We start from the raw sequence: 27,298 nt of genomic DNA on the forward strand, positions 1-27,298 counted from the left end.
TATTTGATATTAGAAATTAAAACATAGTTAAACTTATCTGCACTTCAACCCTGCTAGAACACATCCCCAGACAGGTACAGCTCCCCCTCCCCACTGAATGGCTTTGTACAGAAACAAAATCACAAAAATTACAATTAAAAAATAACTTGGAGTATTATTTTAAAATGCACTGCTATTAATGGCAATACACCAGGAGATCTCAAGCTGAGTGGCTTATAAAGCATTTAAATGCTATTGTAGATCAGCCGTGATCTGTCAATTTAATATACATGTACTAACAGTAGGTGTAAACATTGAGATTCTGGAAATACTATCTGTAAATGAGATCTGCTTGGGCTTTATGAGATAGAACATAAAAGTCTGACTTACACATGGAGTCCGGGTTCATGTTATAGCATATACAACTAAACTAATAAAAATATTAGTGTCCGGTATAGAGAGCCTTTCACTCTGATTCCTTTTAATCCATATTCTGCTAATGACATTTTTACTACAGATGTATTCTCCAGTCCTGCTACTTTTACTTAGTGTCAGTAAGTAAATACTTCTAAAACTGCTGGTGGCACAGTATTTCCAAGTGGGAAGTGACTAAATACATTAAACTCTACTTAATTTTAAGATAAATGTTTCATTTCAGGCCAAGATATTTACACAGCACTTTAGTAATAATAGGCTAGTAATAATATAATAATGCACAAGCTTTCAAGTTGAGTATTAAGATTTTACAGTGTAAAAATAGTCTTCTAATATATTTGCCCCCTGTCCAGATTAATCCTGTGTGGCCTTGGCAGGCAGTTGTATATCAAACAGTAACTTCCCACACCTTGATCTTCTTCAGCAGTAAAAAGCAACCCACACTTTGATTCGTAATATAATCGCTTAGTCACAGGGGATATTTCACTTCATTTGTGTGCGATTCTTTTTACTGAGGTGAGATTTGAATGCAGGAATTTTTCACTGTTGTACTGGCAGTGTCAGCATGTAAATCGAGAGTTGAAGAAGGTACGGAGGAGCATTTGGAAATGTGTAATAAAATAGAAATTGGCTGGGTTTTAAACTTTCTTTGCAGAAACGTAGGCAAATGCATGTAATAAAAGTCCTTTACACTCCAGTTACACCACTCTGATTTCATATGCTCATATGGGGAGAGGGCTAAGTCCTTGTGTCAGTACTGCTCTGTTGGGCTCTTTTCAGGGCCAGGCATGTTTTAATGAGAGAAACTGCAAGCTGCGATTACCAAAAATTGTACGCAGAGTTCTCAGAGTTTTGACAGCCAACAGGCCCGTGAATCACAGTACAGGTTGGGCAGGTACACACATGAATACATCCAGGTTATTCTTGTGTGGGTGTGTCAGCTCCCTCAAACAAACTGCTGCTAGGCATTTCGACTATTTATTTTGTTCCAGCCTTGCTGTAGTCAACAGTTCATGGACATCCAGAGACTGGATTAGATGAGTCTTCATCATGCCACCAACTAAACTTACAGTAGTAAAACAGTGTCCTTTAAATTAGTAACTAACATCTGTCTCACATTGATTAATGCAGAAAAAAAAACCTTAGAAGAGGCGAAAGATCAGATATTACATTTGCATGTCATTCATTTACTGGAATAAAAATGAAACTGATGAGCAAAGCAAAATGAGCACAGAGCTCATTTGAAATTTAAATCAAAGAACCCAGACACATTGGCCTTCTCAACTAGGTCACAGAGTAAACAAGATACACAACTGCCTATTTTGCATCTGGTTTGACAGAAAAAAGGAGCAAAACAAGAAGGTCAATAGTCATTCTAGACATGTTGTGACAGCAATGATCTTTTTTGATCATCCGGAAAGCGAGTCCTGAAAAAACAAAACAAAAAAACCCTAAAATTCCAGTGACGATTATAAAAGAAACAAAAACATCAAAGATAACTTGACACTGACCTTTGTAGTTATAATACAACTAGGAAAGCATGCCCTGTAATACTCCAGGGAGGGAGAGAGAAAAGGAACATATCTAAGAAAAAGTGCACAAGCATTTGATTCCAAACCATCTGTTTAAACCATACAAACGCGACCACTGGCAACACAAATGCAGTAAGTGTTGATTCCTTTCCATCATCTACTTGGAGCTCTCGGTTTTCATGCAAACAGGTGTCCCAAAACTTTGGCTGCTAGCTTGTGCTCATCACAGGACCCTGTCAGCCCTCACAGCCACTAATGGCGTTTCAGACTCTTCTCTGGTTGCACCAAAGTAACATATCCACTGATGAAGTCCATCTGCCACCGCAAAGTCACTGACATCTGTCCTTATTCAAAATCCACCCGAGGGCGCGAGTAGAGCGTCTGGTGCTTTTATTTTCACTGAAACCCACAGCACAGGAATTAGAAATGCAGAGACCAGGTAGGTAGGTGTCAGAGGCCGAAACACATTACTCCATCGCTGCGTCCATGACATGCTGGCAGTCAGTCCATGTAGTCGAAATCCTCCGGGATACCAAAGGCTTTATCAATGCGGCTGTTATCAAAGGCAAACTTCTTCTTTGTCCACGACTTTATGGCGAAAACATTGTCTGAGAACAAGAGTAAAAAAGAAACATTAAACACATGAAATATAAATGAAATCTCAATTTACAAATATATACTGTACATTTACAGCAAAAGGAATCTGGACTGCTCATTCAGAAGCAAGGAGAAAGCCGGGTTACTATGACTGGTTAGTGCGTCAGATTTAGATTATCTGTTTTCCCAGTTTTGTGAATATCATGTAAATTTAGGAAACACAAACTGCCATTAACAGTCATTTGACATTTCACATCCAGCATTAACAATTTCAAATTCTTTAATGATGTATGTGTGTAATCCATATATAATATAATATATAATAATCCATTTAACTACCTCAAATTAAATACATCTTGATGTTTTATGGTGGTGAATTCACCCTAACAGCCTCATGTGAAAATAGTTTAAAAAAAGAAAACATTTTATATATACCTGCGTCCTATTCTTAAATAATAGCAATAAAAATAACAGTTTGACTAAAAACAAAATGTCTATTTCAGGAAAACCTTTTAGCAGCTGAAGCTCTGAAGTCTCCAGTTTCAAAAGCAGAACAACTTCCTGCAGACTAACAACTGATCAGGAGCTTAAGCCAATGAACGTTGGCTTGCACTTTTAGCGATGCCTTTCACTTCACTTCTGGAGGATTAGTTTTTACTGTTCTCCAGTTTTGATATGACAAGCGATTAAATGTGTCGAGGCTTGTGTGGGAAGTCGCAGACAATCCATGAGCAGGCCAACATACAGCAGCAGTGTTTTAAAAACAAACAAGGTGCGCAAAGTTGCAGCTGCTTTTTCCATGAAACCTTCAAAATTTGGCTTTGTTGTGTTGATTTGAGTGTTTAGCCACAAACCCTGACCAGACCTGGTAAAATAGTAACATTCGCTCTAACGGCATAACATGAGAACTTTATAGCTCGTAGTAAAAGACGTTACTGTGCAAATTCAACAGCTGCGCTACGAGGAAACACTTATGCATGTTTGTTTCATACTGTCCAGCTCAGAAAAGAGAAGTACTAATCGCGAATGAGGCAGAAATGACTCACTTTTTTTTTTTTAACTGAGCTTCCTTCCATGAAAGCAAAGCAAAAGCTCTCCAACCAAAACTGACAACACCACTCTGTTGACCTGCAGCAGGCAATGTTGATCTAAAGAGTCAAAAGACCACAGGCATCGATGGCTACCATGATCCCTAAAGGTCAGCTGTGTCCAAGGTTACCACTCAAGTCAACAAACGTACACACAGAGCATAAGCGCGGACTACTTAGAGTGACAGCTGGACTAGAGAGCGCCTTCACAGATTTCACTTTAATGCGCTTTTACGTGCATTAAACAGCAATCAGAGATAAAGTCCGACTGCTGTCATCCAGCTGCTTTTTTTTTTTTTGGACTAACCAGAAATTTCAAACAGGAAACAGTAAACCAAGGTCAATCAACAGTCAGTAGTCCAAAATCCACAAATAGTGACTACAAAATAAAACAACTCTCACTTTATAAACAAGCGCTACAACCAGACATTGGGCATTTTATGTTCCTGCAGCTTAAATCCAGACCATTACATGTCTATATATATTTAAAAAGAAGAAAGAAAAGAAATTAGCAGACTCACCTGTCCATCTGGAAACAGCTTCTTTTGCTATAACATTTGATTTTTCTGCAAAATAAAATTTTGGATTAGTATGTGCATCCAACTAGTCAGTAACCACTTATATAGAGATACAAGATAAGCGAGCCCCGGTGCAAAAGCACACAGGTTTGCAGCTGGAAAGCATTTAAACGTTTTTTTCAAGGCATCTACTGAACACCCAACGAAGTCATTACAATAACATCACTCCAAGTTTTGCTTCAGCATGTCATTAAAAGTGTCATGTTTGCACTGTTGCTGCAGCTGCTGCTGAGGTGTGTTGTTTGCGCTCAGTACATTTAATAACCTTTGTAACATGTTTTGAATGCTATTTCCTATGATTTGTTTCTCATGACGTTTGGTGTTTGCAAGCAAGGCTCACACACTGCAAATACAAAATGCTTAATGTGAAAACGTCACGGAGGAAGTCTAGTAGATTATATAAAACTGGGAAAAACGCTGGAAAAAAAGAAAAAAAGAAGAAGAGGAAAATAAGCTTGCAACACAAGCACAAATGAAGGCTGGCAACAAACCATCCCCTCTGAGGAGGAAGTGGTGGTCAGGGATGTGATGGTTGCATGGCCACAGCTGTGCTGTATGACTAAGTGGCGGTATCCTATTAAATTAAAGTGGACACTAACCTACTCATCCCCTACAGCTACAGCGGCGCTTGAAAGAGCGCTTTATACTGTAAAAAAGTAGAACGGAGCTGAACAATATGTTCCCACTGGACAGCACTCAGAGAGAAGTTTACATTAAGCATAAAAACACAGATGACATCAAGTTTCCACTCCCCTGGAATAATCACAGCATATTCAAGTAGTACAAAAAATAATGATAACCTTTTTCACAGACATTAATCTGGCTGCTGTATGAGTGTGAACTGTTCTACAACAGGCTTGAATCCAGCACAAATTATCTCAGTCCAACAGCTCTGGATAGTTTCTCTCCGATCTGAGTTTCTCTTCCTTCTGGAAGCTTGAAAAGGTTCAGTACCAGTAAAATATCTGTTTGGATCACCAGAACAAACACTGCTCGTGAGGACCATTTCAACACTTAACTGATATTGCGTAAAAATAAAATTGAATTTCTCCAGAAACAAAACTGAGAAGAAAGTGAATTAATTCAACAATCGCTGACTCAAAGTTGGAGAACCTGATTTCACTTTATGGTTAAAAGTGTGTAGCTAAACGAAACACAGCTGCTGGGTGCAAGGTAGAAACGTTTCACGCATTGACTGACATGGTTCACAGACGCACCACTTTTTATTTTCTTAAATACTTAACTTATTTTTCTTTATCTGGCAGGACCCCTGCTCACTAATCAACAGAAAAAAGTTAACTGTAGATAAACAAGGTAAAGTAATAGAATTTTTTATCACCCTTGTCTGGATATTAAGATGGGACCCTAATGCCAAATAATACATAAAATGTTTAACAGAAAAGATGATCCCCCCAAAATCTTCTTTGTTAAAAAGAAATAAAAATCTGATTTTTAATCACCTATAAGCCCACTAATAAATCTGTACTTGTCTGACTTCCTGTTACTGTGGTTATATATAAAAATGCTGATTTCTTTGCCTTTACTCTGTCTTGTGGTTTGCAAAGCAGGTTACTTGCAAACTGAACAAAATGAACACACCGATTAAATCCACCCCCACGTCTGGTTAGCTGTGGTGCGTCCTCTGCTGCATGTGGTGCAGATTATAAACGATGGAGCTGGAGCTGCTAGCACACCGATACCCTAAATATCTGTTAGGCTGACATTAATCATTAATATTGGCCTATTTAAATACAGTCTGGGCTCAATTACACTGGAATGGTTTCTGTTGGGCTATTTAATGGTTTCATTCAAAACTTATTGGTATCTATGGGTGTGGCAACCATTGTTTAACATGCAGAGACAAGAAGGCACGAAAGCTTTGTTTTTAGCCAAGTTGCATTTATTGTTAGTACCTAGTGTTTGTTAGTGTTTCTGTCACTTGGCTGCTAGCTTGGTAAATATGTGGAAAGGCATGTTGTGTTTAGGTAAGTCGTGCTGAAGTTAATGGGGCAAACTTACTTCTGGTACTTCAGCATTCTTGTACATCGCCCGACTTCCTTTATAATTTCTAACTTTGCAAGTCAACTAATTTTCCTTATTCCTACAACTCCTTTACTACAAATCAAAAAAAAGAAAGAAAGAAAGAAAAAAGGCAAATAATGGTTCACAGGTGAATAATAATCCTGTCAATAACAGCATGGGCAACGCCCTTGAAGACATCTAATGAGCCTACATGTGCATAGCTATCACACATGCAGGAACAAGTCTGAGCTCATTCTGCAAGTTCAGTCTGATACCTCTTGAGCAGCAGACATTACATAATATCATACAGCTGGATACTGCTCTCGAGCTTTGCTGATGGTTATCTGTTAACAAAGCTCTCTGTGTGGCAAACCTGGCAGTAAAAGACAAAATAGGATCTGTAGACATGTGGCAACAGTAAAAGTAGAAAAAAATAATTTAACTGTAATGGCGAGCTAGTTTGCTCTCAGTCCGCCTGCTGAACTGTTTTGTGTCAACATCACTGTGATCTGTGTGAGATGCACTCATAATGATCCATCTACAAAGAGTTCAGATAACTGGCCTTACTCCATCCTCCTTCAAATGCACCACTGATGGTATAACTCTTGTTTTACATATTAAAATATAAATAATATTTATTGCTCCCGAAGCAGGTAAAATATCATTTAAGGAGGAACTATGTGCTAAAACCTGTGTTGTAAACACAATCCTAGTCATTTATGAACAAAGTGACTTTCTCAGCAACATTTAAACTGCTTGTTTTATCCTGATTAACTTTGTCTTTCTGCTCAGATTTGAAAATTTGACTCAGCTTCAGTTGAAATCATTTGGGCATTGTAACGCAACATACCAGGGGTGACACCATGGTCCATTTCATACACTACCCAAAATAAGGTTTCTAAACCAGCATGTGAAGGCGAGCAAACCCACAACGTGGTTGTGTTGCCTCTTTACAAACAACTCCAGACTCCCTGTGCTTTGAAGAGAGTCCGAGAACTCATGAAGTTCAATTTTGCTGGTTTTGAGATGTGAAAGTACTGTACAACCATTTTCAAGCACCGACTGCAGTGCTGCTGATCTGAGTAAAATCAAACAAGGAGGTGTTTTTGTCCTTTAAATAAAACAAGGACAAGATTTTTAAAAGCTGCCTAGTTTAAAACAATTTGTAAGTTTTGGAAAACACCTCAAACTCAGACACTGAAAATGTGGACTGAACAAATGATGCAACACTGTTGCCTGTCAGAATATGTTGGGAAGGCTTAACCATAACACTGAGATTATCATAGAGCAATGGGACAGTAACGGTGAGTTCATATCCAAAGACAAAATGAAAACATAGCTTGATATGAAGCGGACAGCATGTACTGACATCTGGCAAATGAATATTACCCAATAATAAAGTACAAATTGCCTCATATACCTCAGTCGGTATCAGCACCTTTGACCTGCCGTGTCTTGATGTTTTTAAAAATAACTCAATAAAAATTCTCAATTATAAGCAAAACAAAGAATTGTTACTTTTCAAACACACAAATTTTGCTTCAACATTGACCATAGTTTGGCTCCACTGTAAAACGGCTGCAAATTCGACATTTTAGGTTACGTGCAATGGCAGCAATGATGCCTCTCCATCTCATTTCAGGTAGACTGGTCATAAGTAATGTGCACGGTCATGTGGCCATCAGTACACCACAGTGTTGTCACAGTGGAGTGGAAAAAAAAAAAAAAAAAAAAAACTGGTAATCTGGGAGGTGCAGGTAAACAGCCCAGATATTTGTCTGACACCACCACCAGTCACATGAGCAGATAAAGGAACACACCTCCCATATTGCAGGTCAGCTGTAGCATGAAAACAAAGCACTGTCAGATTTTTGCAATACTATCAATAGCTGTGTCTGTTTGTGGTTCCCTTATGTAAGGGGTGTGCAACAGCCAGCAAAGGACTCCAAGGCCTTCATATTTTAAAAGCTTTTTAATACCAGCCCTGTGAGCTGACAGTTCGGAGGTAATAAGGTTCATTTGGCTGCAATAAAAACTTTCAGACTTCTGCGTCCGCAAGAAGAGTTACACTTTTCAAACTTACCTAACTGCAACAACTTAACCAGTCTGAGGTTCATATCTAAGAACGTATATCCTGAAAGCAAGGTGAGTGGCCACTTGTGACCATTTTTCACTTCCTGAGTCTCTTAATTTGAACCGTGAGAATGTTTGACCCTGCAGCTTGACATGTTTGCTCTCAGCAGTACACTCACTGGTGTCTCGCGCAGCAGGTACACACCCAACAACCTTGTTTAAGCTACTTGGCACAGTAAGATTAGCTGAACCCAACCGTGGTAGCTGCTGAAGAACGTCCTTTGCAAACAATAGAAAGTTGGTTAGTAATAATGCGGGTGTTTTTCCTTCTACATTAATCATGAATGCAGTTAAGCACCACCTGACGAGCACAAAGGACCTGCTTTGACCTGTCTTCATTGTCAAAAGGAAATACTTCCCTTTAGCTCTACAAACCTGATACCAGTGAGGTTAGTGAAACACAGAAATAAAGATTTAAGCTAATTGCCAGTCTGAGGAGCAGCAAGTATTTCCAGTTTTAGTCTACAGAGACCAACAAAATAAAAAACTAAAAAAACTAAATGGAGCCAGCAACTACAGTAATGTTGGCAACAAAGACATGGAGAGTACAACTGTTTATATTTTATTTTTTTTAAAATTGTTGCAAGTGTACACAAGCACACCTACAAAAGTTCCACTGCAATGAGATGATCAACTGCACTCATTTCGCCTGGGAGGTTTTAATGTTATGGCTGATTGGCACATTTCCCAGGTCACTATTTAATCTTTTCTTAGAAATTTTCCCCACATCTGTTAAATGCATTTGAATGCACCTTATTTAGGGCTATCAGTAGATGGGTTAGGAGGACATTTCAAGGCTGGGAAATCCCACTTATAACATTGACTTGATGCTATTGACAAATGCCAACTGCAGTGCAGCACTGATGACCAGAGGTGCTTTCTGCCACCGTTTCCATTAATGTAGCTGTCTCTGTGCTGAACAGATGAACATTTTTTATATCTGCCAACTGCACCGGAGTCTTCTTTGTATCTCCACGATGCCTGACACCGCGTGGGAGGCTTCGCTGAAACAATACGGCTCCTACGGCACAATTTTGAGTTTATTATCTGGTGTGAAACCATTTATCCACATTAGGCTGAACGCTACAGAAGCTGCTCGGATGCATATGCGTCTTGGATGATACCCAACTCCTTTTAATAAGAGATCCTCGCTGGATGCAAAACAGTGCCATCTGCATTCATAAGCCCTGTGATGCTAGGAAGCAGCATCTGATTGAATCTTGTTAAATAAACATTAATTTAATAACCACACATGTGCTGGACTTGGTCGAAACATGCTTTACACTTTATATTCCTGTGTTAACGTAACATCTAGTGATGTAACAGTTTGTAATCCCACAGATTAGAAAAATCCAACTTCTTTTATGATGTAAAACAATCCAACAGCTATAAAGCTTGTGATAAAATATTTAAAGACAAATAGAGAACAAAGTACAGCAGCAGCCTATTATGACTAACATCAAATATGACTTCGCCAGCATAGGTCAGATTCACTTTGGATATTTAAAGCTTCACACGGGGCTCCATGCCTCCCATGAGTAACTGTAGGTGATACGATTGATGCAATAATTTAAAAGTGACCTTTTTTGAGAAACCAGTAGGTCTGCAGCTGTACTCACTCATCTCCTCGACGACCTCGGGGTCACACTCTCTGTACTTCTCCAGCTCGGCCTGCAGCTGTGTGCGCTCCTCTCTCAGAGCCTGCAGCTCCTTCAGCAGAGAGCTTCTTTCCTTCTGCAAAGACAAACAGCGATTTCACATGCTCAGTGCATTAAAGGGATGATATTCATTTTATTTCACTGGTTTAAGTTTGACCTTTGTATACTTACTGTATCCTGGCGCCCCACTTTCGCTTTTTCGACCGCTTTCTCTAGGGATGCTTTCCGCTGCTTTGCTTCAGAAATCTTTAAAGTACAACAGCATCACGTTAAAGCTTTTCTTACAGTACTAATCAGCAGATAACTGAGATTTTCCTGAATTGTGATATAAATAAACAGTAAAGCCACTTCTGCTGTTAACAACATTGATGTTTCTACTGATAAGTGCTGCAATATTTACTGAGACCGCCCAATAATATGCTGAAACAACTCAACACTGGAGCCCTTGTAAGTGATTAATACAATAAATACAATCACAAAATCTTAATGGTACACAAATGCTTACCCGTACTAAACTCTTAGCCAATTACAGTGCTGTTAACTTAACAGTTCAATCATATGATATAATTAATGTGGCTGCAAAAGGGAGCTGGCTTTTATTCTAACTTTTAATTGCACCTCATCCTTTTCCACACAGTGGACACTTTACTCTTGTCCTTCCACTCAAAACATCAAGCATTGCTGCAAAATCTGTCTGATGATCTCAGTGACCAAATGCTGTGATATCGCATAAACAGCGCTATATTGTCACCACATGCGGTACAACCAAACATCGTCATTATTTAGTGAGCGCTTGCTGCTTAAGATCTGTCCCAGAAATCTGGTGGCTAATGTTCTCTGAGGAGCCGCCACCCTCACACCATCTGTCAGCCGTGAAACAGTCGAGGGAAGTGGGTCATCAATGAGGACGACACGGTGGTGAACACAAATCTCACATAAATGAATACCATGATTTTTATTATTAGCTACAACTGGGGATCATTTTTAAATGTGGATTTTTTTTAAATGACATAGCTGACAAAAGAAAACATACATAATAGTGATACTAACTATTAAAAGGCATTTTTATTGCTATTTCTTACCATCTAAATGAACCAGGATTGGTGATATGGGACAGATACAGTGGGGCAAAAAAGTATTTAGTCAGCCACCGATTGTGCAAGTTGCCCCACTTAAAATGATGACAGAGGTCAGTAATTTGCACCAGAGGTACACTTCAACTGTGAGAGACAGAATGTGAAAAAAAAATCCATGAATTCACATGGTAGGATTTGTAAAGAATTTATTCGTAAATTAGGGTGGAAAATAAGTATTTGGTCACCTCAAACAAGGAAAATCTCTGGCTCTCACAGACCTGTAACGTCTTCTGTAAGAAGCTTTTCTGTCCCCCACTCGTTACCTGTATGAATGGCACCTGTTTGAACTCATCATCTGTATAAAAGACACCTGTCCACAGCCTCAAACAGTCAGACTCCAAACTCCGCCATGGCCAAGACCAAAGAGCTTTCGAAGGACACCAGGAAAAGTATTGTAGACCTGCACCAGACTGGGAAGAGTGAATCTACAATAGGCAAGCAGCTTGGTGTGAAAAAATCAACTGTGGGAGCAATCATCAGAAAATGGAAGACATACAAGACCACTGATAATCTCCCTCGATCTGGGGCTCCACGCAAGATCTCATCCCGTGGGGTCAAAATGATCATGAGAACGGTGAGCAAAGATCCCAGAACCACACGGGGGGACCTGGTGAATGACCTGCAGAGAGCTGGGACCAAAGTAACAAAGGTCACCATCAGTAACACACTACAACGGCAGGGAATCAAATCCCGCAGTGCCAGACGTGTTCCGCTGCTGAAGCCAGTGCATGTCCAGGCCCGTCTGAAGTTTGCCAGAGAGCACATGGATGATACAGCAGAGGATTGGGAGAATGTCATGTGGTCAGATGAAACCAAAGTAGAACTTTTTGGTATAAACTCAACTCGTCGTGTTTGGAGGAAGAAGAATACTGAGTTGCATCCCAAGAACACCATACCTACTGTGAAGCATGGGGGTGGAAACATCATGCTATGGGGCTGTTTTTCTGCCAAGGGGACAGGACGACTGATCCGTGTTAAGGACAGAATGAATGGGGCCATGTATCGTGAGATTTTGAGCCAAAACCTCCTTCCATCAGTGAGAACTTTGAAGATGAAACGAGGCTGGGTCTTCCAACATGACAATGATCCAAAACACACCGCCCGGGCAACAAAGGAGTGGCTCCGTAAGAAGCATTTGAAAGTCCTGGAGTGGCCTAGCCAGTCTCCAGACCTCAACCCCATAGAAAATCTGTGGCGGGAGTTGAAAGTCCGTGTTGCTCGGCGACAGCCCCAAAACATCACTGCTCTCGAGAAGATCTGCATGGAGGAATGGGCCAAAATACCAGCTACTGTGTGTGCAAACCTGGTAAAGACCTATAGTAAACGTTTGACCTCTGTTATTGCCAACAAAGGTTATGTTACAAAGTATTGAGTTGTATTTTTGTTATTGACCAAATACTTATTTTCCACCCAAGTTTACGAATAAATTCTTTACAAATCCTACCATGTGGATTCATGGATTTTTTTTTTCACATTCTGTCTCTCACAGTTGAAGTGTACCTCTGGTGCAAATTACTGACCTCTGTCATCATTTTAGGTGGGGGAACTTGCACAATCGGTGGCTGACTAAATACTTTTTTGCCCCACTGTACATCAAAAAATATCTGAGTTAAAATTTCAGACTTTAATTGGTTTTGAGATATTCGTGTCCACAAATTGCCTCAGATTTCAATGTGCAAAGAAAATTGCCTGAAAGTGGGTCAATGGACCATTAAAAAAAAACAAAAAAACAAGACACCTATATCTTGAAATGTATAAGACATAAAGCTACAATCATTATATATGTGCAAATATATTTGGACCATAAGAGTTGTATTCAAGCCAGAGACAGTCGAGCAGAAAAAGTTCTAAAAAGGTAGCTGATTTGCGATGGAATGACCTACAACTAAGATATAAAACAAACTCTGACAAGCTTCCTGTTTAATCAGCAGCTCATTTGCATTTTCTTCCCATTTCTTTTTTGACCCTCTATTAGCAGAAGTGTCTTCCAGGCACTGTTGACCTCACGTGTTGACCTTATTACTGTAAACTGCGAGGGAGAAGTACCCAAGTATCATCCTGTGAAACCAAAATCACCCCTTCTCATTTTTTGCTGTGGCGCTTATGCTTGCTGCGACCTTTAATTGGAAATCAGACTAGAAGGGACTGAGCTCACCTGTTTTTGCAGCTCCTCCAGTTTGTGGTTGCGAGCGTGTAAGGCTTTACTGGGAAAGGCCCAGTAATAGTTGGATGTACCTACTCTCTCACAGTCCACCATGTTATCATCGACAAGGCTCTGCAGCACGTCCTTCACAGTCATGGGAGCTGAAATCAGCAGAGCACAAACATTAACATGATGTTTATTTCTCCAGCGCTCAACTGCACGCCCGTGGAGTTGATGCCATTTGGGTACGATGCTTTCTCCTGATTTAAAACTGAGTTATGGCCGGTACAAGCTAGGCAGTCTGTAGCCTTTATATCTGTAAATATAAAACGCATCTGATGCTGGGATTGACAGTGCACTCTGCAGAGGACTTAGAAGCCAAGTCATCATAAGGTCTCACTTTTTACTGCTGGAAATGTATGCTGCTCAAATTACAAAACTCAAACCCACACATCTGCAGCCTATCTGGCTGTTTCATACAGATCTGAGTGAACGCTGCATGAGAAGATGTAACAGAGCACAAGCTACATCTTGAACAGTGTCAGCGGTGAAATGTGCTCCTCCTACACACTTTGCTCCACTGTTTAACTGAAAGAGCTTATCTGCTGAGAGGATGTGGACCCAGCAGCAGAAAGAATTGGATGGAAAACAGGGAACACTCTGGATGAATTAACCAAAGTCCATAAGTGCTCGTTTCTCTTTTTTTCATCTATAAGATTCAAGCAGCTTCATCTTATTCTGACTCCTATGTATGTTATTACCGCTCTTCCCCCCCCCATTCAACTAGCCCCTTTTGTCACATTTCCAACCCTTCTACAGGAAAGCGTCCCCCACAATGTAAATCTCTTATTGCCCCTTCCCCCCATCACGCAATAACAGGGGTCAGAAACATGCGCTTTTAATCATGGCAACGAGATCCAGTTTCTTTAGATTAATGTTGTGTCCATTTCAAAACAGAATCTCTCCTTTGTTCAGTCAAACACGCTCAAGAATTTCATTCTTCAAGACGATTTAGCACCTAAAAATCTAATTTGGTATTATTAGAAATTTTGCCTCAACCATCAGAAAGTCGGGCTGCAGAACCAAAAGCTTCCAAAAGCCTCTGAACTAAATGATTTCTGCTACTGATAGGTTTGGTTCTGCTTACACACACTAAAGATGGCAATAGCCCCGTCCTGGTTGCCATGGCAATTCTGTAAGCATGTCACCACAATGTTTTTAAGAATTCATAAATGTGCAGTGCACGCTGATGCTGTTTGTCCTTATGGTATTTAATTATCTCCATCTATTTGTCATTTTTCTGTCATACTCTAATTCTCCTTTCCATTAATCATGCCTGGACCAACACACTGGTCAGTTTTCTATAATTTCAGATATCAGTCTTGCACTAATAACATTTACGGGTCACTTACAAGACTCAATTTAATTCAATTTTATATATATATAGCACTAAATCACAACAACGGTCACCTCAAGGTAAGGTAAAGACTCTACAATAATACAGAGAAAACACAAGAGGAAGCATTTGGCGACAGTGGGAAGGAAAAACTCCCTTTCGACAGGAAGAAACAGGACAAAAGACACACTGTGGAAAAGAGACAGATAATAATAATAACTACTGACTACATGCAGAGTGGTGTGTAAACGCAATGAAGGAAAAAAAGATCAGTGAAGAAGAAACACAAATTGCATCATGGAGAGCCTAAACCTACTGCAGCGTAACTAAGGGAGGATTCTGGGTCACCTGATCCATCCCAATCAATACACTTTATTAAAAAGGAAATTTTTAAGCATAATGATTATGAAGTAACATTAATGCAGAGACAGGCACAAGATCTGTTTGTGCATGCCTCTTGTGCATCATTGTGAGTTGCTCAGCTCACTTTAAAAAAAAAAAAAAAAAAAAAGAAGAAGACGACGACAATGAAGAAGAAGAAGAAGAAGAAGAAGAGCCCACTAACTAACACTTTGGTGTGAGACACCCGCTTTCGACCCATCTCACTCTGCCTAAACTAACCACACACGCATTAAGAAGAAGTCTCAAAGTGAGACCTTCATGGGGAAATAAATATGATACAAATTGGCAAAAGTCAGGCTTTGTCTACATTCAACACACAGACTGCTGCTTTAGTTGAAGAAGGTGCACACAGATCGTTCATATATCTATATATCTAGAGAGAGAGAGAGAGAGAGAGAGAGAGAGAGAGAGAGAGAGAGAGAGAGAGAGAGAGAGAGAGAGAGAGAGAGAGAGAGAGATACATATTAGGGCTGCCACAAACGATTATTTTGATAGTCGACTAGTCACCGATTATTTATGCGATTAGTCGACTAATCAGATCATCATCCACTGGACGTAAAACGTACAGCTTATTGCACCAGCAGCATCTGCTCTTATATAACTATCATTAGCTAAGGTGCTAACTAAAAATAAAGACAAGATGATAGTTTATTCAATTTTAATGAAATTTGCAGATTGTTTCGGTGAAGTTTAATAAACTCCTTGCTATCTAAAATATAACAGGACAACGGAGTATATTCTCCAGCATCTCACACTTCTGATAATCAGCTGTCTGCTTGACGTTTATTCAGCTGTGTAAAAACTATAACTTTAATCTCAGACAAACCGATTTACTCAGGAACAAATAAAATACAAAAAAAAAAAAGCCAAACAACAACATTTTTAATTTATCTAAGTGACTCATATATATTTAACCTGAGTAGCGAAAGACGGCGGTGGGTTAGAAAACAATTTGCCGGGAGTCCGGTGTTCTCACCGCGCTAGTGACCTAGCCCCCAGCTAGCTATCGAGCTGGTGGGTAACAGACGTCTCCGAAAACGTCGGAGCGCTTTTGAAAATATGTGGTGTCCTGATAAACTGAGCCGATATTTGAGGTTTACACAGCTACATTCTCGCCTGAAAATACGTTAAACGTTTATTTTCTGACCCAGAAAGAATAATAAGAGTAACATTAAAACTAACTAGCTGCCGCCATTGTTGGAAACTAAGCTGGGCAGCGCTAAGATTTCTGGGACACAGCTGCTCCTTCTTCTTCTTCGGGGTTTAACGGCAGCTGGCATCCTTGTACATGCAGTGCTGCCATCTTCTGTTTCAGTCCGTTATTACACTCTTAAATCCTGCTACTTATTCCTGCGTCTTTTGTGATCTTACAAAGCTTCAAACGACGCGTCGACTATTAAATCAGTCGTCGACGATTTTGATAGTCGACGTAATCGTGACTAGTCGACAAATCGTGGCAGCCCTAATACATATATATACATATACATATATACATATATCTATATCTATATATTAGGGGTGCAACGATATTCGTATCGATATTGAACCGTTCGATACAGTGCTTTCGGTTCGGTACGCATATGTATCGAACAATACAAAATTTGTAATTTATTTTATCAACTTTCCTTCTGACGATGCTGTCTGTGTTGAGCGCTCAGTGAATCTGCGTTCGACTACTCCGCCTAGGGTCGACAGTGCAGCCTAGGCGGAGTAGTCGAACGCAGATTCACTGAGCGCTCAACACAGACAGCATCGTCAGAAGGAAGAGCGCAGGGCAAGCTAGCGAGACAGAAGTTAAGCTCTCCTTGTAACATGAACCTCCCCCACCCTCATTCAGATCTGGCGTTTGGAATTATTTTGGTTTTCATGTGACGTATGACCCTGAAGGTAAGCGAGTCATGGACTAAAGTAAAACAGTATGTTGGATGTGCCATGCAATGCTCAATTACATGGGTGGGAACTAGTGTGTTAGCGCAGTTAGCTCGTTAACGTGTTGGCCGTCTAGCCCCATGCACGGGGCGATCGGCGGTAGCTCGTTAACGGAGATTTGCCGTGTTGTGGCGTTAAGTTCATTTCAACGAGATTAACCTGAAAGCACTAGTGGGAACACAACGAATATGACTGCACATTTACACCGACATCATCCTAGTGCAAAGACAAAAACAACAAGCATGCTACTAACTTTAGCCGAGTCATTTAGACAGCTGTTAGCACAGGATTCTCCTTATGCTGCTGAGAATATAGCCCAGAAGAAGCGGATAGTATAGCTTTTATTTTATTTATATATATATATATATATATATATATATATATATATATATATATATATATATACTATAGATATATATATATACTATAGATAGATAGATAGATAGATAGATAGATAGATAGATAGATAGATAGATATCTGTACTTTATAGTACAGCTGGATAGTCAAATATTTCCTTAACAAGACTCATCAGAAATGACAAGAACTTACATTTTGATAAAACAGTAACTGAAGATTTGTTTGTTGCTTCCAGCTGTTTCCTTTTCCTCTGAGTTTATTACAAACCAACATCACAGCAGCAAGATCACCTCATGAGCCATCTGGCTGGATGAAATATGAGGCTATTCTGGTAAGTGGATATATATATATATACACAAACAAAATCAGAAGAAAGTCTGGTCTAGAAAAAATAAGTGTCTTCTAAAAATAGAGTGAAGTCTGAACCAACCTTTAAACTGAACTACTATAACAGAGGACTTCACCCAGTCACACACACAGTTTTTTTTCTAAGCCTGAGCACTTTGACTAATATTGACACACAGAAGCTTCAAATTTTTCACTCACACTCCAATCAGCTAACACTTTGACATCCAGACTAGTGGAGTCAGGGATCGAACCACTGACCTTCCGATTGGAACTGTTGTTCTTTACTCACCTATGCCTTTTGACTTTGGGGCAATCTTCTCAATGTCTTTCAGCTGAAACACATCTTTCTGGGAAGAGAGCACAAAAACATGTTCCAGGATTTAAAAAACAAACAAACAAAATAAAAACTATAATATCACAGAGAAAGAAATTATTTAAAAACTATTACATCTCAAAGAACTGCTTCTGGATGGTAACATAAATAACATTTGCATAAACAGAAAATAAATTGATTTTCTGGATATTTTAGTTTGTGGTTTATCCATGTTAAGGACTGCTTAAGTATCTTATTTTCTGCACTTTTTCATTGCCGATTTAAATGTTGAAATCCAAGTTTCTAACTCTATATTACAGTGCATGAATTTAAACATTGAATCAAACACGTCATCTGCTGCCTGTGGGTGGGGAGTATGTTTAGTCAGGGATGTATTACATCACGCATGTATAATGGTTGAAAATAATCACATAACAGCAATGACCAGTATGAATAATAGGACACACAGTAGGGCAGAGCAGTGGGGATATGGAGGCTGGGTCACCTGCGATGGTAAAACTCACAGAGTCAAAGAAAATCTCCATCATGCGAGTTCTCTTCTCCTCCAGACTTAGTCCTTTCTTCTTTGACTGTAACAGGGGGTTAATGTTATTAATCTATATCTGAGGCACTGAGTTACTAACACTTATTATTTACGAGTAACAAGGAGCCAAAGGTAATAGAGATTAGAAGAATGACCTCTTGAAATCTTTCATCTAAACAAGTTGCTTATATATTCAGTGGTTCACTGTGAAGTAACTAAATGAAATAGACAGCTAGCAGGGGTATGACTGGTCCAATGACAGGTAATGTAAAGTTTGTAGCCGTTTACCAAATGTATGATGTGAAATACTAAATGCTGCTTTGTGAAAGTATCGTTAGCGATAGGGTATAAGCTTTTACTCTTTAACATGCTGCTGTAGCACAATCATTTCCCTTGTGGGATCAATAAAGTAACTGTCTATTTATCTAAGCTATAAGCTAGCTTACAAATGTTAGCAAACAACCACGTAAACGCCGGTGGTCTTTACAGGAGGTATAGCAGGTTAAGGTGCGCTTCTGCTTACCATTTTCGATGTAGAGCTCACCAACAACGACCACTGAGATTAACGTTTTGCCACCTGAGGGTAACACAGGGCTGTTGTAAACTTTTTAATGTAAAGAAGAAAGATTAGGCGACGTATAAGCAGAGCGGGGACGCAGCAGTAGCGAATTTCCCGCGGAAGGCTGTGACGTAGCAATGTTGCGTTTACGGAACTTCAAAACTCACCAAATCACCAGATGTTTTTTGTGTGCTTAGAGTTACTGTCTGTTTGATAGAGATTAAATAATTCCAAAATTCTGAATGCATTCAAAATATTTACTGTTAAATTGAAGCACTACTTTTACACTCCCCTAACTCTCTCAATTCTGTTTTACCAATAAAAAACTAACAGTATCCGGATAACGAATGCTTATGAAGGCAGCATTGGGGAGGAGCACTGTTTTTTGACTTCCGCTTATGGCTTTATAGCGCCCCCCTGTCGTCTGATGAAATAAAAGGCCAAAGCAGACAGCCCTGAGCAACAAAAACCTTCTATGGTCAGAAATATCCACACCCTGGCTTTCCTTGGGCGGTTCCTCTGAAAGGGGCGTTTGTTGAGTAGACTTAAAGGCTTTATCTGCAGCCAAAGACTAAAAACCTGTTTGGGGCCATAAGATTAAAGTGATGTGCAAATATTTTTGAAATTATTAGTGTCATTCTTTATTTATCATATCTATCTAAATTCAGCTTATTGCAGCACATGTATTACACACAAAAGCACTATCATTCATTTCTATGGGCACTTTAATTCCATTTGGCATTACAAATATAAACAGGACAATGGAAAACAAACAATTTACAAGATCGTGTAGAAAATCGATGACCCGATTCTGGATAACAAATAATGACAGTTGTGTGCTTGAAGACAAACAAGGCTTTCTAATAGGAACACAGTGCATTATCACTTAACGTACACCTCGACTGCCAAACTTTCTATTGCTGATTGTGAAGGTAGACAAATTATGTGTTGCTAAAACACAATCTGTTAATCACTCTATAGATTTATCTGAAGTTATGAGAGCACATGGAGGAGTGACGGTGATCGCAGTTCTGCACCTCTACTTTCAGCGTGATGAAGAAACCTTTCAATCTAAACTTAATAGGATGCATCCTGCCGAGTTCATTCCAAGTATTTAGCTTTTCATTCAAATTCTGCAACTCGAGGGGTCTGCACACGATCACAGCAGAAATGTTAAGAGGCATCATACACAGCAGAAGCATATCAGGTGGCTTATGTTTGGTACCCTTAATTCATACAGTCGCACTTGTCAGCATACTGGGGTTTTTTTTTTTTAATTCAAAGTGATGACACAGCTCACTGAAGAGCTTTCACATTCAAATAGAAGTGAAACAGCTTCTCTGTTAGAAGGTGTTTAGCTGGAAACTATTTCATACGCACAGTTTAAGGTGTTTAAGTAAAAACCGCATGCACAAAAACATCTTAATCATGCTCTTAAATACCCTGCTATACCTACAGAGGGTGGAACACTTTTATAGTGAAGAGGCAAAATGTAAAAACCCTTGAGAGCATTTAGCAGGAAGCTGTAGTCACTGCTGCTATAGATGGAATTTCATTATTTCTCAGGTGACTAAGGTACCTTTTACTTTAATTATGACTTTACTTAATACAGCCAGTGATTTGAGGAACAAGTGCAAAAGTATTTATTTATTTATTTTCAGTTTCTGCCATGTGGCAGTTCAAAGCTCTACCATGTGGACCACATTAAAGCCTTTTCAAATACTCCACATTAAGATGGAAGGTGAACGAGGTCTCAAGTGAGCACTAATCAGCAGCAGCCATTCCTGTAGGTCAGAGGTCATCTCGCTTCCCTCGCACCACTAATAAAGTCTCTCGTGTTAGTTTGGGGAGGGAGAAAGGTCAAACAGATGGCACAATGACAGCAAGATTCAAGAGTGAACAGGTGAGGGGGGGGGAGTGCAAAAAACTTCCAGTTGCTCCGTACTACTGCGTGTTTGTACATATGTACACTGTACAGGCTTTGTGTCGAGTGGCTACTGCAGGTAGCGGTAGACTTTGAAGCAGTGGTTGCCAGAATCGGCGACCACGACGTGTCCGTCTGAAGTGAGCGCCAGTCCCTGCGGGCCGTAGAGGGGGTCCACTGATGTGTTGATGTAAGAGAGAAATGAACCGCTGCCATCAAACACCTGAGAGAGAGAGAGAGCAAAATCATCACCGCTGGAAATCAGTGTTTCGTTCATTCTTTTTGTGGAAAATACAACACACCTAGTTATAAAGTTGAAAGAAAAAAAATAATGATTTCATGAATATGGATGATGTAGTGACCAAAATAGTTTTTAGGAAGCAACAATTGTTGCCTTCTATTGTTTTAACCCTTCTGAGACTCAAGCTTTTGTATGGGATAGATGTGATGCAAGAGGTCTGTGAAATACAAGGTGCAGAAAAGCTAAATGGAAGATCTCCATCTGAGGACGCAGGGTCTCAGGAGGTTCAAAAACATGTATTTTAGACACCAGCGTGCAGTGATCAGGCCTAACATTATGCCTAATATTGTGTCGGTCCCCCTTATACTGCCAAAACAAGTCTGACCTGCCGAGCCATAGACTCGATTACACCCCTGAAGGTGTGCTGTAGATTCTGGCACCACGATATGAGCAACAGATCCTGTAAGTCGTGAGGTGAGACATCAATACATTGGACTTCTTTGCACATCCCGCAGATGCTCGATTGAGATCTGGGCAATTTGGAGGTCAAGTGAACACCTTTGAACTCTTCGATGTGCACCTCAAACCCTCCCTAAACCATTTTTGCTTTGCTAAAAGAGACCACATCGGTCTGTGAATGCAGTTTCCATGAAAAGGTTTACGTGGTCTGCAACAATGCTTAGGTAGGTTGTACGTGTCAAAGTAACATCCACATGGATGTCAGGACACAAGGTTTCCCGGCAGAACATTGTCCAGAGCATCACAATGCCTCAGCCAGCTCGAATTCTTCCCACAGTGCATCCTGGTGCCAGTTGTTCCTCAGGTAAGTGATACGGACACCGGCCATCCATATGATGTAAAAGAAAACCCAATTCAGACCAGATCATTGCTTTGGGGTCCAGCCCAGTGTTGGTGTTGGGGGTCAGCATGGGCAGCCTGACTGATCTGCAGTTATGCAGCCTCATACACAAACTGATGCACAGTGTTTTCTGACACCTTTCTGTCAGAACCAGGGTGAACTTTTTCAGAACTTCAGTAGTTCGTCTGTTGGATCGGACCTCACAGGCCAGCCTTCGCTCCTCACATGCATCAGTGAGCCTTGGCCGCCTATGAGCCTGTCGCTGGTTCACCACTGTTCCCTCCTTGGACCACTTTTAAAGGATACCGGCCACTGCAGACGGGGAACACCCCACAAGAGCTGCGGTTTTGGAAACCCAGTCGTCTAGTCATCAAAATTTGTCTCCTTATCAAACTCACTCAAATCCTTACACTAGCCCATTTTCCTTCTAACAGATTAACTTTCAGAACACTTCCTCCCGCTAACAATATATCCCGCTAACAGTTGCCATGATGAAGACATAATCAGCGTTATTCACTTCACCCGTCAGTGCTCATAATGTTATACCTGATCAGTGTATAAATATACTATTAATGGTGTTTTGGTAACATTTCATAAGCCATTATGAGGCAAGATTGTAATGTTGGATGCCACTTAATAAAAAAAGAAACAGAAGTTTGTATTAACCGATTCTTCGAGGAGTAGAAATGATTCATTCTGCGTACCTGTATCCTGCTGTTGCCCCAGTCGGCTACTATGATGTTTCCATTGACGTCCACCGCCACTCCTGTGGGGGCGTTGAACTGGCCATTGCCTTCACCATTGGAGCCAAATTTCAGCAAGAATTCTCCTTCTGTGTTGAACACCTGCAGTATGGTTTCAGAGAAGCAACAGCAGAGAGAGAACACTTCTTTAAAAAAAATAAAAAATGCAACCAGCACATATTCACATAACAGAACACTGATATCCAGACCAGGACTCACTGTTGTGTGCATCAGGCCTGGTTTACAGTCTGATAAATGCAGTGAGATACATTTAAATAAATAAGAAGCAGATGCTGATGGATTTGAGACCGTATTCTTAGCCGATGGTTTCCTCTTTGCACAGACTGTCTGCTCAGACATGATTGGTCAATACTACACTGACTATAAATGGACTCCGAACTTGTTGGAATGTCATAAAATCCTCGTCCACATGACAAATTTCCCACCTTCGACTGATGAATGTGACAATAGCCTTTTAATGTGAATGATACGAGTAGAAAACGCGTTGTAAATCACGTTTTGGTGGCAGCTGCTAACATCTGTATTCCTGTAACACACAGACTGCTCTGGGAGTTCACTTGCCTTGACTGAGTGGTTGTGGAAATCTGTCACAATGATCTCGTTGTTGTTGTTGACAGCAGCAAAGTGAGGGCCTGGATTAGAAATATGAAGAAGATTTTAGATATCATTTGTACAGTTTTGCTTGACTGCGACAAAACAAAAAGTCAGAAAACTCCTACATGACAGGTAGAATAGAATAGAACTCAACTTTATTTTCATTGCACATGTCACAAGGACATATTTGTGGAGGACATGCAGCTTCAAAAACGAATTCAGCAACAGACAAAAAAATAAATAAAAATAAAAGTACACTGATTTTTAATGCTTTAATGTTAGAGCATGACCAAAATATTGGTCAATAAAGTTGGATTGGAAAATATTGATATATCAGTCAGGTAATTGGCCATTTTCTGATATATTGCTATCAACATTTATAATAGTCATAAATCCAACTTTAAAAAGTAAAGAAGACCGAAGCACCCTTTAATCATGCTTTGAGTGTTGCTGTTGCATAGTTTATCCACCAGAGGGCACTCTGCAACTTCCCTGTTAGCCACAAGCAACCAGCTGATTTGAGGAGAGTCAGGCAGAGCGTGAACATTTTTTAAAACAATAAAACAAAATTATTTTAAACTCAATTGCCATATAATCATAGTAATAACTCAAATAACTACACGTAATACATGTTAGGGAAATCTGTTTATGTTTCATGTGTCAGAAAAGAAAAGCTATCAGACGACATATTAGACAAAATATCGGTATCAGTGTCAGTCTTAAAACTCCTACATCTGTCGCTCAGATTAAATGTATGACAAAAAACAAACATACAACCAACTCATAGCATGATTAATGAGACACCATGCTGTTTTAGGGACACTTTTGTTTATAATAATGGACGAATCTGATGGACTAAAGTTGCTTTTTCCATATTAATGACCCTCATGAAGTCAGTGCAGCTCCTCTTCATTCAGCATGCAGGTTGGAGAAAGACTGAATTGTGTTATCTTGGAGCAGTGCACTGTATTACCATTGAGTGTACCTGCAAACTGCCTGTCACCGTTGCCACGGTTACCAAACTTGGTGACCAGCTTGCCGTTGACCTGGAAGATGAAGACGCAGCAGGACTTGTTGTCGACCACGATGATGTGGCCGTTTCTGTCCACCGACACGCCTTTAGGACCCATCAGCTTCCCCGAGCCGATCTTGTTCTGGAGAGATTTTATTTCACGAAGCCACGCGTGAGGAAATGAGTACTTACAATCACAAAAATACAAGTAATGGTCAGTATTACTGTTTGCATTAACACATAAAACCCCGAAGCTGTCTTCTGTGTGTTTGCACGTAGACTGAGAGCACACCCTAAGTCCTATTAGGGAGATCCCACTCAGGAAACCAGTGGTTTTAACCCGAAAATCTGCACTCTTTTAACAGAAGATAAGAAGGCTGAAGAGGGGAAGTCAAAACCAGCATGAGTGAGTCTCTTAACGCGTGAGAAATTTGCAAATGAGGTGTGAGGAAGTGTAACCATCTGACTCGAAGACAAAAATCAGTGTGACCTTCTGCACAGCTGCAGCGGCACTGGAGCCCACCCGGGAACATGCCGACTATTGCCGTTCTGAGGAAAAAATCTACTGAACGACCCAGTCCCAGAGATAAATAAAACTCACCTTAAACTTGCCCTCGCTCGAAAAGATGCTGACCCATTTGTTGTCATAGTCTGCGATGATGATGTCGCCGTTGGGGTGCACGGCCACACCTGTCGGCCGCTGCAGCTGACCCGGAGTCCTGCCCCGGATGCCGAAACGACTTCTGAACTGGCCGTCGTTGGAGAAAATCTGGATTTGGTTAAAAAATAAAATGAAATAAAATAAAACACTATGTTAAATATTAGATAGTTTTCATATATTATCTCAGAGAACAGGCGCAGATGCTTCAGGGAATTCGTTCTCACCTGCACACACTGGTTGTTGCTGTCTGCTATCAGCACCTTCCCCTGAGAGGAGGCAGCCACTCCCTGCAGGTTCGTGAACTCCCCTTTGTTTCTTCCCTTTGTGCCTGTGAGACACGAAACATGACCACGTTCACCATGATGATGACGACACGTACGTTTTCTACATGTAAAGTCTATTGGTTACATAGTAAAGGTAACCTGATGCTCAATTTTCACTCCAGCAGTAATAAGCTCTCTGTTGTGTAAACATTTATACTTCACATAACCGTGAAACAGACGTCTCCAAACCATATTTACTAGTATTATCTTACTTACATTGTTTTTTTTGGTCTGTTTTTGGGTAGAAAAAGTAAGAATTGCAAAAGGACAGCTGTTTATTGAACCTTCTACCATTTTTTTGTATTAAAATAATATTTAATATAAGTATTAGTTATTATTTCTTGCTACATCTGGGTTTTTGTGGGGAAAACAACAAAAACTATCACATTGATGATGTAGACGTCACAAAAACTGAAGCATGTGACATGTCAGGGTTAAAATCATATGAACACAAGACTCTAAATCCTCATGTTCAAGAAGCCGAATTAATCATATTATTATTATTATTGAGCTTTTGTCACTTTTTAAATTGCTCGTAAATACTTGTTAATCAGCTATTTAACTGAATTTTCCCCAGTGCACGGATTCCCAAATTGTGGGTCATGGCCCCCGACAGGCCGTGAAGATACTGGAGGTGGGCCACAATAATAAAAGAGGATAATGGTAATGGGAGGGCTTAGTTTGGGATATTGGTCATTTCTCTGGCCTAAATTTACCTCTCCTGTATTGAAGTTTGTGTCTCAGTGGCAGGGGAGTCACACATTCGCCTTAACACTTTGAACATGACTGGGTAGCATTAGCAATTTATAGCCAGCTTGTGTTGTTTATGCATTTTGAATAAACTTTTTTCCCCACTGATGGCTCCATACAGTGTAGACTACACTTTACATCCTCCTTTGCGGTTAGTGCTAAGGTTTGATGTTCAGCCCTCCGGCTGGGAGCCGGTCTTACCGATTCTGAAGATGAGGTCGTCCTCAATGGGATTCTCTTTCCTCCTCCCTGTGCTGTACATACTGGCCGGCCTCTTGATGGCCTTCTGCTTGACGTGTCCGCTGCCCGGAGACTTGAGCCTCTTCTTAACGCCGTCTGAAGTCGGTGACACGTCAATGGATTTGGTGGCCTTTATCTTAAAGGGGCTCCCTTTGATGTGTTGGTCATATAAGCGCAGAGATAAAGTACACGTGCCCTCTTTAGGAGCTGTGAACAGGTACTCATAAGTGCCGTTCTTGTTGTCGAGCACGTCTCCGTCACACTTGCTGCCGTCAGGCGAAAACATTTCAGCGGTGATGACTGCGTTGCCCATCTTGCATAGCTCTCCATCTTTGTCCTTAGTAGTGATGGTGATGGAGGTGGGCACGCCTACCACACAATGCCGCAGCCCCTCGCCTGTCGCCACAGTCTCGGAGGCAACGGCGTTGGTGGTCACAATAGTGCCCAGGTTGTGGATGGACTTTTTTAGCCCTTCCGTTTCTACGAGGAAGTCCAGCTGGTTGTTCTCTCCGGGCTGCAGCGGAAGCTCCTGGCTGGCCAGCTCGACGAGACGCTCGCCCATCTGCTTCTTCACCAGCAGCACCTCGGCCTCGGTGCCCTGGCTCAAGGCCTGCTCCGTGAAGTTGCAGCTACTGGTGATGCCCTCTTGGCCCTGCAGCAGGGTGTCCAGCTGGGCTTGGAGCACCTACACATGCATGCATCAGGGGGCAGCAGAGAAACACTGAGCTTAGATAAAACTTTATGAAGCTTTCAAAATTATTATTTTTCTTGCAGTTATTC

At 40.5% G+C, this 27,298-nt stretch overlaps 2 protein-coding genes across 6 annotated transcripts in view; both read right to left on the bottom strand.

Moving 5' to 3' along the window:
* Window positions 1–1,379: 1,379 nt before the first annotated feature.
* On the bottom strand, window positions 1,380–19,290 carry mnd1 (meiotic nuclear divisions 1 homolog (S. cerevisiae)). 2 transcript variants are annotated; one of them, XM_085458890.1, is made up of 8 exons: window positions 19,115–19,290; window positions 18,572–18,637; window positions 18,024–18,081; window positions 13,314–13,462; window positions 10,194–10,268; window positions 9,984–10,098; window positions 4,153–4,197; window positions 1,380–2,554 (listed from the first exon to the last, which is right to left on the bottom strand). In XM_085458890.1, the coding sequence occupies exons 1-8, from the start codon at window positions 19,115–19,117 to the stop codon at window positions 2,448–2,450; spliced, it is 618 nt and encodes a 205-aa protein (XP_085315016.1). In that variant the 5' UTR covers window positions 19,118–19,290; the 3' UTR covers window positions 1,380–2,447. The 2 variants fall into 2 exon arrangements, with proteins under 2 accessions (XP_085315016.1, XP_085315015.1); XM_085458889.1 differs by lacking the exons at window positions 1,380–2,554; window positions 4,153–4,197 and adding an exon at window positions 8,979–9,385.
* Window positions 19,291–19,857: 567 nt separating this feature from the next.
* LOC146707518 (tripartite motif-containing protein 2) overlaps window positions 19,858–27,298 on the bottom strand; it is a 29,560-nt gene continuing 22,119 nt past the window's right edge. For 3 of the 4 annotated variants that reach the window (XM_085458894.1, XM_085458893.1, XM_085458892.1), the window contains exons 6-12: window positions 26,480–27,203; window positions 25,430–25,533; window positions 25,146–25,313; window positions 24,506–24,686; window positions 23,500–23,570; window positions 22,879–23,019; window positions 19,858–21,297 (exon numbers count right to left, since the gene is read on the bottom strand). In XM_085458894.1, the coding sequence (XP_085315020.1) occupies window positions 21,145–21,297; window positions 22,879–23,019; window positions 23,500–23,570; window positions 24,506–24,686; window positions 25,146–25,313; window positions 25,430–25,533; window positions 26,480–27,203 (1,542 nt within the window). In that variant the 3' untranslated portion in view covers window positions 19,858–21,144. The remainder of the gene's footprint in view (window positions 21,298–22,878; window positions 23,020–23,499; window positions 23,571–24,505; window positions 24,687–25,145; window positions 25,314–25,429; window positions 25,534–26,479; window positions 27,204–27,298) is intronic. The other variant, XM_085458895.1, reaches the window with a different exon arrangement.

This window comes from Copadichromis virginalis, linkage group LG6, assembly GCF_057382275.1.
Source record: "Copadichromis virginalis isolate Kocher_CV1m ecotype Utaka linkage group LG6, C_Virginalis_male_GT1.1, whole genome shotgun sequence".
Lineage (NCBI taxonomy): Eukaryota > Metazoa > Chordata > Actinopteri > Cichliformes > Cichlidae > Copadichromis > Copadichromis virginalis.